The sequence below is a fragment of the Chionomys nivalis genome, chromosome 16 (assembly GCF_950005125.1).
Source record: "Chionomys nivalis chromosome 16, mChiNiv1.1, whole genome shotgun sequence".
In the NCBI taxonomy this organism is placed as follows: domain Eukaryota; kingdom Metazoa; phylum Chordata; class Mammalia; order Rodentia; family Cricetidae; genus Chionomys; species Chionomys nivalis.
Genome location: NC_080101.1, coordinates 34,173,759 through 34,190,303, shown reverse-complemented (window position 1 = coordinate 34,190,303; position 16,545 = coordinate 34,173,759). Strand labels below are relative to the sequence as shown.

The window sequence follows — 16,545 nt, the reverse complement described above, 5'->3', positions numbered from 1 at the left end:
GGTTGGCTCTTCAAGTTTGACTCCCACAGGCAGTGGAGGAGTGTTCCCTTTACTCCGCATTCTTTCCAACATAAGCTGTCAGCAGTGTTTTTGATTTTAGCCATTCTGACAGATGTAAGATGGCATCTCAGAGTTGTTTTGATTTGCATTTCCCTGATGGCTAAGGATGTTGAGCAGTTCTTTAAAGTGTCTTTGGTCATTTGAGATTCTTCTGTTGAAAACTCTCTGCCTAGATCTGTACCCTATTTTTTAATTGGATCATTTGGTATTTTGATGTTTAGCTTCTTGAGTTCTTTATATATTTTGGAGATCAACCCTCTGTCAGATGGGTTGGTGAAGATCTTCTCCCATTCTGTAGGCTGCCTTTTTGTCTTACTATGTTCTTTGCCTTACAGAAACTTCTTAGTTTCAGGAGGTTTCGTTGTTAATAGTTGCTTTCAGTGTCTGTGCTACTGAGATTTTATTTAGGAAGTAGTCTCCCGTGTCCATGTGTTCAAGATTACTTCCCAATTTCTCTTCTATGAGATTCAGTGTGACTGGATGTATATTGAAGTCTTTGATCCATTTGCATTTGAGTTTTGTGCATGGGGATAGATATGGATCTATTTACATTCTTCTACATGTTGATACCCAGTTATGCCAGCACCATTTAGTGAAGATGGTTTCTTTTGTCTGTTGTACAGTTTTAGCTTCTTTGTCAAAAATTAGATGTTCATAGGTGTATGGATTAATATTCGGGTCTTTGGTTCATTTGTCTGTTTTTGTGCCAATACCAAGTTGTTTTCATTACTGTAGAGCTTGAAGTCAGGGATGGTGATGGCTCTAATAAGATGTAGTTGAATAGATTTGGAGAGAGTGGACAGCCTTGTCTTGTTCCTTATATTAACAGAATCCGCTTGAGTTTCTGTTCATTTAATTTAATGTTGTCTGTTGGCTTGCTGTAAATTACCTTTATTATGTTTAAATATGTTCCCTGTATCCTTGATCTCTCCAAAACCTTTATCATGAAGAGGTGATGGATTTAGTCAAACGCTTTTTGAGCATCTTGAGATGATCATGTGGTTTTTTTTCTTTGTTTGTTTATATGGTACATTACATTGACAGATTTTCATATGTTGAACCAACCCTGCATCTCTGGGATGAAACCTTCTTGGTCATGTTGTGTGATTTTTTTTTTTTTTTAAATGTGTTCTTGGATTTGGTTTGCCAGTATTTTATTGAGTATTTTTCATTAATGTTCATGAGGGAGATTGGTCTGTAAATTCTCTTTTTTGTTGCATCTTTGTGTGGTTTCAGTATTAGGGTAACTGTAGCCTTATAAAAAGAATTTTGTTTCTTTTGTTTCTATTACATGGAACAATTAATTTGAGGAGTGTTGGTATTAGCTCTTTGAAATTGTGGTAGAATTCTCCACTGAAACCTACTGGCCCTGGGCTTTTTTTGGTTGGGAAACTTAATGACTACTTCTGTTTTCTTAGGGGTAATAGGTCTATTTAAATTGTTTATCTGGTCTTGATTTAATTTTGGTATTAGGTACTTATCCAGAAAATTGTCCATTTCTTTTAGATTTTCCAATATTTTTGGCATATAGGTTTTTGAAGTATGACCTAATGATTCTCTGAATTTCTTCAGTGTCTGTTGTTATGTTCCCCTTTTCATTTCTGATTTTGTTAATTTGGATGTTCTCTCTGCCTTTTGGTTAGTTTAGATAAGGATTTGTCAATCTTGTTTTTTTCTCTAAGAACCAACTCATTGCTTTATTGATTCTCTGTATTCTTTTTGTTTCTATTTTAATTTCAGCCCTGAGTTTGATTATTTCCTGTCATCTTCTCCTCCGGTGAGTTTGCTTCTTTCTGTTTGAGAGCTTTCAGGTGTGCTGTTAAGTCACTGTGAAATTTCCATGTTCTTTGTGTGGGCACTCAGTGCATGAACTTGCCTCTCATCACTGCTTTCACAGTGTTTCATAAGTTTGGGTATGTTGTGCTTTCATTTTCATTAAAATCTAGGAAGTCTCTAATTTCTTTCTTTATCTCTTCTTTGATCCAGTGGTAATTCAGATGAGAATTGTTCAGTTTTCCATGGGTTTGTAGGCTTTCTGTAGTTTGTGTTGTTGTTGAATTCTAACGTTAACCCATGGTGATTTAATAATATACAGGGCTTTATTTCAGTTCTTTTTGTATCTGTTGAGATTTGCTTTGTGACCTAGTATGTGGTCAGTTTTAGGGAAGGTTCCATGAGGTACTGAGAAAGTACAGTTTTTTTTGTGTTTGGGTGAAATGTTCTATAGATGTCTGTTAGGTCTAATTGAGTCATAACCGCTGTTAGTTCCCTTATTTCTAGGTTAATTTTCTGTCTGAGAGACCTGTCCATTGGTGAGAGTGGGATGTTGAAGTCTCCCACTATTAATGTGTGGGGTTTGATATATGATTCAAGCTTTAGTGATGTTTCTTTTACCAATGTGGGTGCCTTTGTATTTGGGGAATACATGTTCAGAATTGAGACTTCATCTTGACGAATTTTTTTCTTGTGATGAATATGAAATTTCCTTTTTCATCTCCCTCCCTCCCTCCTCCCCTCCCTCCCTCCCTCCTCCCCTCCCTCCCCCTCCCCCTCCCTCCCCCTCCCTCCTCCCTCCCCCTTCCTCCCTCCCCCCTCCCTCATCCCCTCCCCTCCCCTCCCCTCCTCTCCCCTCCCTCCCTCTTTCTTTCTTGGTTCTTTGAGACAGGGTTTCTCTGTTGCTATGGAGCCTGTCCTGGAACTTATTGTGTAGACCAGGCTGGCCTTGAACTCACAGAGTTCTACCTGCCTCTATCTCCCAAGTGCTAGGATTAAAGACATGCACCATCACTACCCGGCTCTTCATCTCTTTTGGTTAATTTTAGTTTGAAGTCTATTTGTTAGATATCAGGATAGCGTCACCAGCGCTTCTTAGGACCGTTTGATTGGAAAATCTTTTCCCAACTCTTTACTCTGAGGTAGTGTCTGTCTTTGAAGTTGAAGTGTGTTTCTTGTATGTAGCAGAAGGATGGCTCCTGTTTTTGTATTTATTCTGTTAGTCTATGTCTTTTTATAGGTGAATTGAATCCATTGATATTAAGAGATATTAATGGCCAGTGATTCTTAGTTTCTTGGTTTTGTTGTTGTTTTGGTAGTGTGTTTGTGTGTTTCCCTTTTTGGGGATTCATTGGTATGGGATAATCTATTACCTGTGTTTTCGTGGGTGCAACTAACTTACTTGGGTTGGAGTTTTCCTTCTAGTACTTTCTAGTACTAGAAGTTTTGGATTTGTAGATACATATTATTTAAATCTGGTTTTGTCATGGAGTATCTTGTTTTTTCTATCTATGGTAATTAAAAGTTTTGCTGGGTATAGTAAATATGGACTGGCATCCGTGGTTTCTTAGTGTCTGCTAAATGTCTGTGCTTTCATAGTCTCCAGTGAGAAGTCAAGTGTAATTCCAATATGTTACTTGGCCTTTTTCCTTTGCAACACTTAGTATTCTTTTTTTTTTATTCTGTACGTTTATTGTTTTGATTATTATATGGTGAGGGGACTGGGATTTTCTTTTTCTTTCTTTTGGCCCAGTCTATTTGGTGTTCTATAAGTTTCTTGTATCTTCATGGGCATTTCCTTCTTCAGGTTGGGAAAGGCTTTTTCTATGATTTTGTTAAATATATTTTCTGTGACTTTGGGCTGGAATTCTTCTCCTTTTTCTATACTTATTTTTCTTAGGTTTGATCTTTTCATGGTGTCCCAGATTTTCTGGATTGTTGTAAGAATTTGTTGGATTTAACGTTTTCTTTGAATCTATTTTTTGTATTGTATCTTTAGTGCCTTAAGGGTCTCTCTTCCATCTCTTGTATTCTGCAGGTTATTCTTGTATCTATATTTCCTATTCGTTTACTCAGATTTTCCATTTCCAGAATTCCCCCTGTGTGTTTTCCTTATTGCCTCTATTTCAATTTTCAAGACTTGAGCTATTTCCTTCACCTGTATGATCATTTTTTTCTTGGCTTTCTTGTTTTTTTTTTTTAAGCGATTAATTTAATTCTTCTAATTTTTTGTTTGTCTTTTCCTCTATTTCTTTAAGAGAATTTCTTTTCCACTTTAAGGGCCTCTATCATCTTCATAAAGCTGTTTTAAGGTCATTTTCTTCTGCTCCATCTGTGTTGGGATGTTCAGGTCTTTCTGTTGCAGAACCACTAGGTTTTGGTGGTGTCGTATTGTTCTTGATGTTGTTGAGTGTATTCTTAATCTGCTGGTCTATCCATCTCTTCTTCTACTTGATGTAGGCGGTGCTTGTACCTCTAGGGGCTGCTGCTTTTGAATGGGATGTTCGACTAGAGAGAGGGTGAAGGTTTCAGTGTGTTTGGGTGTAGAGTGTGTCTTGTAGGTTACAGTGTCCAGTGGGTAGGGATGGTGGTGGAGCAGCCTCAATTCTTGAATATTTATTATTTACTTACTTACTTACTTACCTACTTACTTACTTACTTATTTATTTATTTATTTATTTATTTATTTATTTATTTATTTATTTATTTTTCGAGACAGGGTTTCCCTGTGTAACAGTTCTAGCTGTCCTGGAACTAGCTCTTGTAGACCAGGCTGGCCTCCAACTCACAGAGATTCACCTGCCTCTGCCTCCCGAGTGCTGGGATTAAAGGCGTGAGTCACAACCACCTGGCCTATTCTTGAAAATTTTTAATGACAAATTTTAGACAGTAAAGCATTTTAAACTAATGAACCAGTGTTTTAGTATTAAATTTCTGTCTAGTGTTCTAAATTAGATCCTAAGGAACTTAAATTGATAAGCTATTAAGTTAGAGTATTTTGAGTTTTTAGAATATACAAATATTATAATGTAATTAAGTAACTGAACTGTTTGGAAATCCGGTTGTCATTTAAAACAGAATGTCGCCTTTGGAGTGGTTCAGTTTAACCCAAACTGCTTTTCCTTCTAGGTGTTCACTGCACCCATGGCTTCAACCGGACCGGTTTCCTCATATGTGCCTTTTTGGTGGAGAAAATGGATTGGAGGTATATAGGTTTATTATATTGGAAGAAGATGTATGTGACAATTCATGATCATTAAGAATCTTATAAATGGTGTACTTATTTTTCCATGTTTTTCTTGTATTTTAAAAGTTGTAGAGGTTGGGTTTTCAATGTTTGTGTTTGTATTCAACTTTGGAAATATCCTGTTTTTTTCCTTTGAAATTTATCTTTTATAGCTGTTAATTACTAGGAGAACATAGTGCTTTGTGAAGGAAGCATTTTAGGATGTCATTACTCTTTAAACAATCTTGTCTTTATCGAGCATGTTACTTGTGAAGTACATTTTTAGATTTTGAGAGATTAGAACCAAGTTACCTGAAATTCTTATGAGAATAGGGTATTGCTGACTGAACTTTCTTTTTACTTCTCTAGGTTCATAGTTAGTGTTTCTAAATCCTTTACCCAGTAGATCCTTTTTTGGAATACAGTCAAGCAAAACACGGATACAATTGTTTTCTATTTCTTTTACACTCAGTGGTTTTCTACTTTGTGTATTTTTCAGCTCTAGTCATTTAGAACACTGTACACAATAACATCAGACTCCTGTGCCAGACTCAGCCAATGGCTAACTCTTTCTCAAAATGTGTATTCTTTGTGACTGGTTCTGGGTCTTTTGGTAAAAAGATTTCTTAAAAATTATTGTGTTTGTTCACTTTTCTGTTCACATTCTTTTGACTGCTCGTTTTCTTTGAGACCTTGACCTTTATGTTTTATTAAAATTTCTTTTCATTGGCTATCCATGTTTGTCATAAGCACTCACAGCAATGTGTTTTAGACATTTATAATGTATTATTTGTTAGTACCATATATTATAGCAGTCTATGTATTATAATGTATGATATATTATAGTGCCCATGTATTATAGGTGGGTGATCTATGTGTACCATATGTTGCAGTGTACCATGTGTATGTATTTTTAGAATTAGTTTATCATTGAAAACTTTGCTGAGAAAGAAAGACTTTGGTTTTTCTGTTTTATATGCCTGTTATACTTTTTGTGGTACTTTGAGTATGAGTTAATTATTGACAAGTCCACATAAACGGACAGTAGTGAGAAAATCGCATTGCTTGTTTGCCATAGTATTGAAGCAGCAGTTGCTACATTTGCCCAAGCGAGACCACCAGGAATCTATAAGGGTGATTATTTGAAGGAACTTTTTCGTCGCTATGGTGATATAGAAGAAGCACCACCACCACCTGTATTGCCAGATTGGTGTTTTGAGGATGATGATGAAGAAGATGAGGATGAAGATGGGAGAAAGGACTCAGAACCTGGGTCAAGTGCTTCCTTTGGTAAAAGGAGAAAAGAACGGTTAAAACTGGTAATGTTCACGAATACTGTGCTGTTCTTTTAAAATTATTTTAAATTACATTTATTTATTCAGTTATTTTGTGTATTTTGTATGTGCATGCTTGAATGTGTGTGCCTTGGTGTGGGAATGGCACAGTATGCATGTGGAGGTCAGAGGGCAACTCGTGGGAGTCAGTTCTCTTTTCATACTGTGGATGGGTCCTGGGGGTCAAACTCAGGTTGTCAGGCTAACTGCAGGGACCCTTACCTGCTGAGCCATAATATTTTATATTTTTGTTTAAACCTATTGTGGGATATTGGCTAGGTTTCTGTTATTTCGCACTCTCTGTCTTTCTCCCTGTTGAAAAGCATAATAATGGTTTCTGATATTGTGAAATTAATTTTGGTTCTACATGAAACCCATTAAGAAACTCCTAACATCATGAGCCAGATGGAGTCCTTAAAAAGTTGTGGTGGGGTCTCACTGAGAAGCCCAGGCTGCTCTCAACTTCTGATCTTGTCAGAGTGCTGAGATGGATTATAGGCATGCCCCACCATGGTTCACTTTTAATGATTAGCCAGCAATTGTTCCTTAAAATTTTGTCTTACATGATTATTATTCTTTGGGTGGTGAGGCATGCTTGCCGTGGTGGTAATGTGAGGTCAAAGGACAAATTGTGGGACTCACTCCTCCCCAGCCATCTTGCACGTTCTGGGACTGAGTTCAGGCTGTCAGATTTGACAACAAATGTCTTTGCTTGCTGAGCCATCTTGCAGCTCAGCAGTCTGGTTTTTTTTTGTTTTGTTTTGTTTTTTTCCCAGAGAAAAGCTGGAGTTAAGAATTTCATCCTGGTTTTGCTTCTTATGTAAACCAAAAAACTCTTAGAGGTTAGATTGAGATTAGCTAAGAACTACTGAGTACATTGAGTATTAACAATAGAACAATAGATTTAGTATATTACCTAGTAGCTAGTGAGAATGTTTCTGCAAAATAGTCATACAGTTAATATAACTGTTGCCTGTCATAGGTGGTATTTCCTTTGTACTTATACAACTTAGAAAACTTCTACTTCTCTAGTCAACTTTTCTTAATTTTCTAGGCATAAGTCTAATGAAGTATTAGGAGTTGGGTTGTGGCTACAGCACAGTAGGTAGATACTTGCCAAGCATGCATGAAGCATTGGGTTCTTTTCTAGCACTGTATAAGTGGTGAATGCTGATTTCAGCACTCAGGAGTTCAAGGCTACCCTCTGCTACATAGTTGTAGGTGAGGATAGGATACACGAGACCTTGTGTTTAATTGGATGTGGTAGAGTGGGGTTATCTTCCTCTTTCCTGCAGGGACAGGAGATCCGTTAAGAGGACTAGGACTCTTTAACTTGTACACAGACAGACTTGGTATAGACCAAAGGTAAAATGACAGAAGTGTGGAGGAAATGAAGTGTTAATGAAGTTAGTAATTAAGGTTTATTGTGGTTGGCCAGTAGACACTACAAGTCATGTCTTAGTTGACAATGGTTCACAGCAAGGAGGAAAAATGCCTTGGTTTTTTTTTTATATAAATTATGTAACTGTTAGTTTAGGTTCTTTTCTTTAAATTCTTAGTTGGAAAACTTTTAATTGTGCTTGCACATCTTGAAGACTATAAGACCACCCACAAATGTAAATTGCTTTAAATATTTTCAAAACTAACTTAATTTTGTGCTAGTGAGATGACTCATTCAATAAGTGCATATACAGGGTATGAGGACTAGAGTTCTGTTCCCAGCACCACATAAAAAAGCCGGGCAGGTAAATACTCTCACATAAAATTTGAAAAGTGGGCCTCGGCAGTTAAGAGCACTTATTACTATTACAGAGGACCCAGGTTCAGTTCCTAGCACCTTCATGGCAGTGCATAACTGTATGTAATTCTAGTTCCCGGGACTCTGATGCATGGATACAGGCATGCACTCATCCGTATGCCAAAAATCTACTTCTGCCTGCTGTAGAAAGTTTTACAGCTTGTGGTTACCTGCCTACTGGCCTCTTAGACCATATATACTGATGCAGAGTGCCCCCGCCCCCCGTGCTCTTTTTGATTGCAGGATTGCTGGATTTGATTTCTGTTTTCCATTCAAGCAGAGAATTCTGATTTGTGAATTTACTCCTAAATAAATAACTATTTATTTCTCAATTCTGAGCTAGTGTGGAATTTCTTTTAATCATCTGTTCCACATCTCTCAATTTCTTTTCAGAAGAGACTAGGCCATAGGCTTACTGTAAATTGCTTTTTTTTTTTAAATGTTTAGGTATGTTCTTATATTCCTGATTCTCTCCAAGCCTTTTATCATGAAGAGCTGTTGGATGTGGTCAAAGACTTTTTTCAGCATCTAATGAGATGATCATGTGGTTTTTTTTCTTTCCCTTTTAGTTTGTTATATAGTGGATTACATTGGCTGATTTTTGTATGTTCAATCATCCCTGAATATCTGGGATGAAGCCTACTTTGTCATGGTGGATAATCTTTTTGGTGTGTTCTTGAATTCAGTTTGCGAGTATTTTATTCAGTATTTTTGCGTCTATGTTCACAAGGGAAATTGCCTTGTAGTTCTCTTTCTTTGTTGAATTTTTGTGTGGTTCTGGTATCAAGTGCTCATGGCCTCACAAAAGGAATTGAGCAATGTTCCTTTTGTTTCTAGTTTTTGGAATTTTGAAGAGTATTCGTGTTAACTCTTTATTAAAGTCTAGTATAATTCTGCACTAAAACAATCTGGCACTGGACTCTCTTGTTTTTGTTTTTGTTTTTTTTTTTTTTATTTTTTTGGTTGGGAGACTTTTGATGACTTTTAGATTTTCTCTTTTTGTGGATTACAGGTTTTTTAAAGTATGTCCTTATGATTTTCTGGATTTCCTTGGTGTCTTGCTATGTTCTCTTTTTATTTTCCTAATTGTTAATTTCAGATATTCTCTCCATGGATACACATATGCACACCCATCAACACCTGTAGAGGTCAGAGGACAACATCCTGGGGATCAAACTCATGTCTTTAGGCTTGGTTGAGAGGCCTTTTACATCCTGAGCCATTGTACATGCCCTGCTTGCTCTTTATGATAAATTTTTATAAGGAAATTGAAATACGTAGACGACTTAGACTACAGCCTTGTACCACCATGTCTGGCTTTTCAAATATACCTTTAAAAAACAACATTAATCTTGAGCATATATGCTTAATACATTTTTGAAAATATTATTTGATTTTTTTGATTTTAATAGTTATAATGAGATACAATTTAAAGGTTTATTTTTCATGCCTTTCCAGTGGAGAAAAATCTTAAAGTTACACCAAAGAACTAGTAGAGTGCTTACTTAGCATTTGTACTCTTGGGTACATTTCTTCCCTTTTCTTTTTTAAAGCAGATTTGGGATTTTATTAGAGACATTTTTAATACTGACTTTAAGCATGCTGGTTAAGAAAAGAGAAGCGCTCAGGTACAAGGCACAGCTGGGCATATTTAGGATGATAGTTTATAGGGATATTGACACCACTTGGGTATTCTTAGTCATTGTATTACAAGCCTTAGAGTTTTGCTTTCAGAATTTATTTTCATTAGTTAGTAGTATTTATTAATAGAAATGGCCCATTTTTAAAGTGTTTTTTAAAATAAGGTTGTCAATATATAGCCTAACTGGCCTCAAACTTACTGTGTGGCCAAACTGGCCTTGAACTTGTAGGCTTCCTTCCTCAACTTCCATAGTGCTGGAATGATACTTATGCATCACCACAGCTGGCATCAGAAGTGTTTTCATTTTTAAGATTTATTATTTTATGTGTATTAGTATTTCGTGTGTGTGTGTGTGTGTGTATGTCTGGGGCCCATAGGGGTATAAAAATGTGTTGGATCACCTGGGACTGGAGTTTTGTTGTTGGGTCAAGGTAATGGTATAACAGGAAAGCACTGGTCATCTTTATCCTTAGGTCATGGGATCCCAACATTATCATTATTTTAAGGCAGTCAGAATTGAAGATTTCTTAGGTGACGATACATCTCATTCTGAGTTTGAAACAGTGTAAGAGTCTGTCTGCTAGAAAGACTTAGGACTCCTGTGGACCCGACAAAGTGGATATGTGGATGAACTCTGAATTTTTTCTTCCTCTTCCTAAGTGCATTGCTTGACAGATCTTGGCCAGAAGGTTGAACTTTGCAACTTGTAGACCAGGTTTTTTTATTCTTTAATGACATTGTCAGCTAGAGTTGTTACATAATTTTATTTGAAAGTGATGCAGAAGCTCTCTGATGTGTCTGAAACTGATTTAGTATACACTTAGACTAATGTTTTAGTTTTAAAAAGTATGAAAACAGAAGCACAGAAAATTTTGTAGACTTTCCTGGAGTACACCTTTTCTTTTCTTTGGCTTTGAGATGGGATCTTGCTATATAACCTATGGAGACCTTAGAATCCTTTTGCCTGAGCCCCGTGTCTGGTGGAGTATAAATGCCACTTGTAAAGCAGGCAGAACAAATCATTTCTATTTAATATGAGTTTTCTTAGGTTTAACTAGCTCATTAATTTGTAAATACATTTATCCTTTATATATATGTTTGTGTGTATATATGTACATATATATTATCATTTTATTTTCTCTTTCCTTTAAAGGGTGCTATTTTCTTGGAAGGTATAACTGTTAAAGGTGTAACTCAAGTAACAACTCAACCAAAGTTAGGAGAGGTACAGCAGAAATGTCATCAGTTCTGTGGCTGGGAAGGGTAAGGCATATTTTCAAGTTTTAAATAAAATTTATTCTTTATTTTATACTTAAAATTAATAAAGACATTAACTTGACTTTTTTTTGCTTCTTAAAGTTAGTGTGTACATTGAGTGTGTAAGAGGATGTCAGGTGTTTTTCAAGGTAATCTGTACCAGTTAAGTTGAATCAGGGTTAGTTGATTTACATCATTCTCAAGAATACAACATTATTGTTGTCACCAGAGTTGTTTTCGTTGATCTCTTTGTTTCTGCTGGCTAATGATGAGGAAGACTCCTCGTGTCTCCCTCTGCCTCCACTGTGCACCTGTGGGCTGGGTGCTCCCCTCCCCATCATTTATTGTGCATGATCTAAATAGTAAAGCAGGAGTGGTTTAAACTTCAGGGAAAAGCTTGAATTTTAGCTTAATTACCTTAACAATACTAGACTCCAGTATCTGCCTGTTTCCACCCCCACGCTCCTCCCAGTGCTGGAATTATATCATGCCTGCCAGGCTTTGGTTTGATTGGGATCTGGGGATCCCAATTCAGGCGCTCATACTTTCATAGTAATCATTTTACCCCCCGAGCTCTCTCTCTTCAGCCCTGCATAATAATATTTTCAAATTAGCCCAGTATTTATATTATAGCAGTGGCCATTTAGTACCCTGTAAACTTGTATTCTAAAATGTCGAGAGAGTGTAGCTTTGGCTGTTCTGGAACTCACTATGTAGATCAGGTTGGTTTTAAACTCACAGAAATCCACATGCCTCTGCCTTCTGAGTGCTGATTTTAAAGTAATATGCCACTATTCCTGGCTGAGATTGATGCTATTCCATTTGAAATTCATTTCGTGATAGGAAGAATATTGTGATCAACCTGTGAGCCATTTGAGATCGGTTTAACACAATGATAACATTATATGGGTTGTAGCTATGACAGAATAATTTTTTTTTTTTTTTTTAAGGTCTGGGTTCCCTGGAGCACAACCTGTTTCCATGGACAAGCAAAATATTAGACTTTTAGAGCAGAAGCCATATAAAGTAAGCTGGAAAGCAGATGGTACTCGGTAAGTTTGACTACTCAAAATCAATTACACAAATAACTCTCATGCTTGAATATTATATTGTTAGGGAAAGTATATACTTCTCAGGGTGTGAGTTTCTGATTTGAACAGCGAAATAAATGTGTTTCAGAAATTATATAGCTTTTATCTGTTGGTATTTTAAGTTGTATAAAGTTTTAGTTCATTCTGCTGAATTTTGGCTGTAGAATTCTGTTTGCTTTTGTGAAAAGGTTTTCTATTTTAATTTTTTGAGACAGAATTTTACTTTAACCTGGGCTAGCCTTAAACACCTGGTGAACCTACAGCAATCTTCTTATCCTCCCCAGTGCTGGGATTACAGGTGTGAGCCATCATACCTGATTTAATATGATCCTCTTACCTCTGTCTCCTGAGTGTTGGGATTATAGGTAGGTGGCACCACGAACGCATTTGGGATCTCTTTTTGTTTTCCTTATTTCATAATTTAGTTGCCAGATATATCTTATTGTAGTATCTGTTTTTTTGTTTGTTTTTTTGAGACAGGGTTTCTCCGTAGCTTTTGGTTCCTGTCCTGGAACCTAGCTCTTGTAGACCAGGCTGATCTTGAACTCACAGAGATCCACCTGCCTCTGCCTCCCGAGTGCTGGGATTAAAGGCGTGCGCCACCACCGCCCGGCTATTCTAGTATCTTTATGTAAATGTATTTCAGGAAAACTTAATTTTGGGGTCAGGGATGTAGTTAGTTGTTACAGTGCCTGACTAGCCGGGGTAGGCCCTGAGTTTAGTCCCTGACACTGAGTAAAACTGGGCCATAGTGGCTTAAGCTTGTATTCCCAACATTTGTGAGATGGTGGCTAGAGGATTAAAAGTTCAAGATCATCCTCAACTACATAACAATTTCAAGGTCAGTGCGAGGTACCGGAGACCCTGACACAAACTCACAAACTAACTAACTTACTTTATTGCAAAGCAGTAGGCACCATTTTCTTTTGAGTCATAGTTTGCCAACCCATGACTGAATATGTTCTTCTTAAAAGACTTTTCCCCCTAAGATAGGAGCTCTGTAGTTTTGACTGGTCTGGAACTTACTATGTAGACCAGGCTAGCCTTTAATTGTGACCATTCTCTTACCCTGTCTTCCCATTTCTGGGATTACAAATGCGACCCACCACACCTTGATAAGATTTATTTATTTTTTTTAAATTAAAACAATTCCTTGTTTTTATGTGTATGGTGGTGTCTTGGCTAGGTTTCTATTGCTGTGATAAAACTCCATGACCCAAAGCAGCTTGAAAAGAGTTTTATTTTGTAAGCCAGCATGAAGGAGAATCATGTAGGGTGGAACCTAGAGGCAAGAACTGAACAGAATCCATTGAGGAGTGCTGCTCATTGGCTTGCTTGCTCTTCCTCATGGCTTGAGCAGCCTAATTTCTTATATCATCTAGGACCATCTGCCCAGGGGTGGCACTGCCTACAGTGAGCTGGGCCCTTCAGCATCAATTATAGCAAGAAAATGCCCCACAGGCTTGTGCACAGGCTGATCTGATTGAAGGCATTTTCTCAATTACGGTTCTTAGATAATTCTAGTTTATGTCAGGTGGGCAAAAAATTACCTAGGACATGTGTGCTAGCATGAGTGTGCACCATGGGTGTTCAGGAGACTACAGAGGCTAGAAAAGGGTGTCAACTCTTCTAGAGCGGGTAATACGAGCTAACATGTGGGTGTGGGACTGAACCCAGGTTCTTTGCAAGAGCAGTAGATTTTCTGAGCTGTTGAACCATCTCTCCAGTCTCTGATTATTTTTAAAATGTAACTTCTAAATGTACATTTCAAAGGCAGATAGGCCTGATTTTCCTCATAAAAATATTCCTTGATTATAACATTATGTTCAGTGTCTGGTTTATGTCGCATGTGCTGATGTAAGTATTTAATGACCTGTGACTATCCTATTTTAGAAATAGCTGTTATATGAATAAGTATAGTATGTTGTCACAGATTCTGTATTTGCAGCTGTAGTTGGTTTTGTACAGAACAGTGCAATTACCCCAGGTTGTTTGCTTGAATACCTTGAGTAGGTATCAGTAATTGTTGTAGGTGATGTTTATTCTAGTGACTGGATTTAAACGTTCAGACAGGAATGATGTGGATAAGGTAATGAGACTCTAGAATTGCCTCCTATTTAGTGAATAATATTAAAGAAGCTTCAGATGTTTCTGAATTAATAGTTATTTTTAAACTGTCTTTTATACTATGTAGAAATAGAATGACCAAATCAAATTATAGCTAATTAGCTAGTGTATATATGTGTTGAAGGAGCTGCGGTTTGAGTTCCTACCACCCAGCTCCCAGCCACCAGCTAGCTTTACCCGAAATAACAACACACAAATTGTATTCATTTAAACACTGCCTGGCCCATTAGCTCTAGCCCTTACTGGCTAATTCTCATATCCCGATCAACCCATCTCTAATAATCTGTGTAGCACCAGTCTTACCGGGAAAGATTCAGCATGTCTGACCTGGCGGCTTGCTTCATCGCGTCTGCCCTGGAGAGCAGAAGCATGGCGTCTTAGCTCACTTCCTCTTCCTCCCAGCATTCTATTCTGTTTACTCCACCCACCTAAAGGCTGGCCAATCAAAGGGGCCAAGGCAGTTTCTTTATTAGCCAATGACCTTCCTCCATCATATATGCTTTTATATTTGTTCACCTACCTCTTTTTGAGTTCTAGACATTTGATGCAAGACATCAGCTCAAATACACATTTCTGCTTAGCCCTAGTTTCTTTCTGGCAAAACATTCTGATTTTTTTTTTTCAGTTTATCATGATATCTTTTAGGACAATTCCTAGATAACAGTTACGTACCATTGTAGTAGGTTTTACTGAAGGAAAAATATGCAGAGACTTAAATCAAATGGAGCTGGGTTAGCTCTGACAATACACATTTTTGAAAAACACTCTAGTTTCCTGGTTGATTCTGACTTTTACTGAGTTTAATGGTTACTGCCCTAATGCGCAGTTTAAAGTCAGTAACTTAATCTAGAGTGGTTAGTCATTAAATTAAAGATACACCAGAAAATTTGATTAAAGAAAATTTACATGAAATGTTCAGAACTGTGGTCAGTAAATGTTACCCTCATAGCTGATTTTTTTTCCTTTTAGTGTTCTTTTCCTTTTGAAAATTACTTGTATATAAAGATGCTTATCAAAAGTATAAATTAAACTCAAGTTCTGATACCAGACTTTTACATAGTTATAACCACAGTAGAACTGACATTTAATAGGTAGCTCTACAGAAATGTTTAAAGAATAATTATTCTTCACATGTTTAGGTTCTAAAGAAAGTAAGAATAGCTGTCTGAGCAAAATAAGAGAAACAGCAGATATCTGAGACATATAACTTACTGGGTATATAATTTACTGGTAGAATACTGCCTAGAATGGCAAAGCCATGGATTTAATCCCAAGAACACATAAGTTTCAATAAGTAAGTAAGTAAATAATATAAGTCTTTTCAGTTCAAGATTATGAGTATAAGCTTAGAACCTTTGCAATCCACAGTGCAGTAGTAAATCATAAATCATTGATAATAAACATCTAACTGTATTCTTTGTTTTTCTTTTTTTTTTTGATTTTTTAGAGACAGGGTTTCTCTGTGGTTTTGGAGTAACTGTATTCTTATAATTTTTCTAGATACCTCTGAATAACTGCATCTTCATCAGTGATTTTGATCTCAAACAAACTTAGAAATCAAATAAGATAAAACTTATGTGTGACCTTTGGGGTAAAAACTAGAACAGGTCTAGAACTTAGCAAGGAAGCATTCAGTCTTCTCCATTCTGAATAGAAAAACCTCTTTGAAATAGCATTTGAAACAAATGTAAATCAGATATATTATTCCACATCTGGTAGTCAGTTTAGAGCTAAACAGATACAAATAAAACTTGTGCTATACACACAGCTAGCATCCTAGTTGAGAATTTTTAGTTGCCTGTATTTCAGAGATAGCAAATTTGAAGCTTGGAGACTTTAGAAAATCCTGTTTTTTGAGACAATATTTCTTTGTGTAATAGCCTGGAACTCAAGTTTGTCGACCAGGCTGGTCTTGAACTCACAAAGATCCTCCTGAGCGCTGGGATTAAAAGTGTACAACACCACCACCGCCTGGCTAAAATACAAATCCTGTTTGTTGTTAGTATTTCTGAGCTTTATTTTCAAAATAGACTAGGCAGATGGACCCAGATATCTGAGAAAGAGATAATATAGTGAAGACATTGAGTTTATCTCTTTCCTCGTGTCAGTGGGTGGGTACTCAAACTTGGCCTTATCCTAAAGAACATGTGAGATTTGCTGTTCTTTGAAAGTAGAACTAAGCTATATAATGTGATGACTTATTAATTTTAATTTATTGCGGGGCTGGTACTGTCACT

The 16,545-nt window shown here is 36.8% G+C and overlaps 1 protein-coding gene across 4 annotated transcripts in view; it reads left to right on the top strand.

The window, feature by feature from the left end:
* The window catches only part of Rngtt (RNA guanylyltransferase and 5'-phosphatase), a 180,078-nt gene that overhangs the window by 18,752 nt on the left and 144,781 nt on the right, over positions 1 to 16,545 (top strand). For all 4 annotated transcript variants that reach the window (XM_057790873.1, XM_057790871.1, XM_057790872.1 and 1 more), the window contains 4 exons: positions 4,963 to 5,038; positions 6,138 to 6,378; positions 10,987 to 11,096; positions 12,041 to 12,142. In XM_057790873.1, coding sequence (XP_057646856.1) covers positions 4,963 to 5,038; positions 6,138 to 6,378; positions 10,987 to 11,096; positions 12,041 to 12,142 — 529 coding nt within the window. The remainder of the gene's footprint in view (positions 1 to 4,962; positions 5,039 to 6,137; positions 6,379 to 10,986; positions 11,097 to 12,040; positions 12,143 to 16,545) is intronic.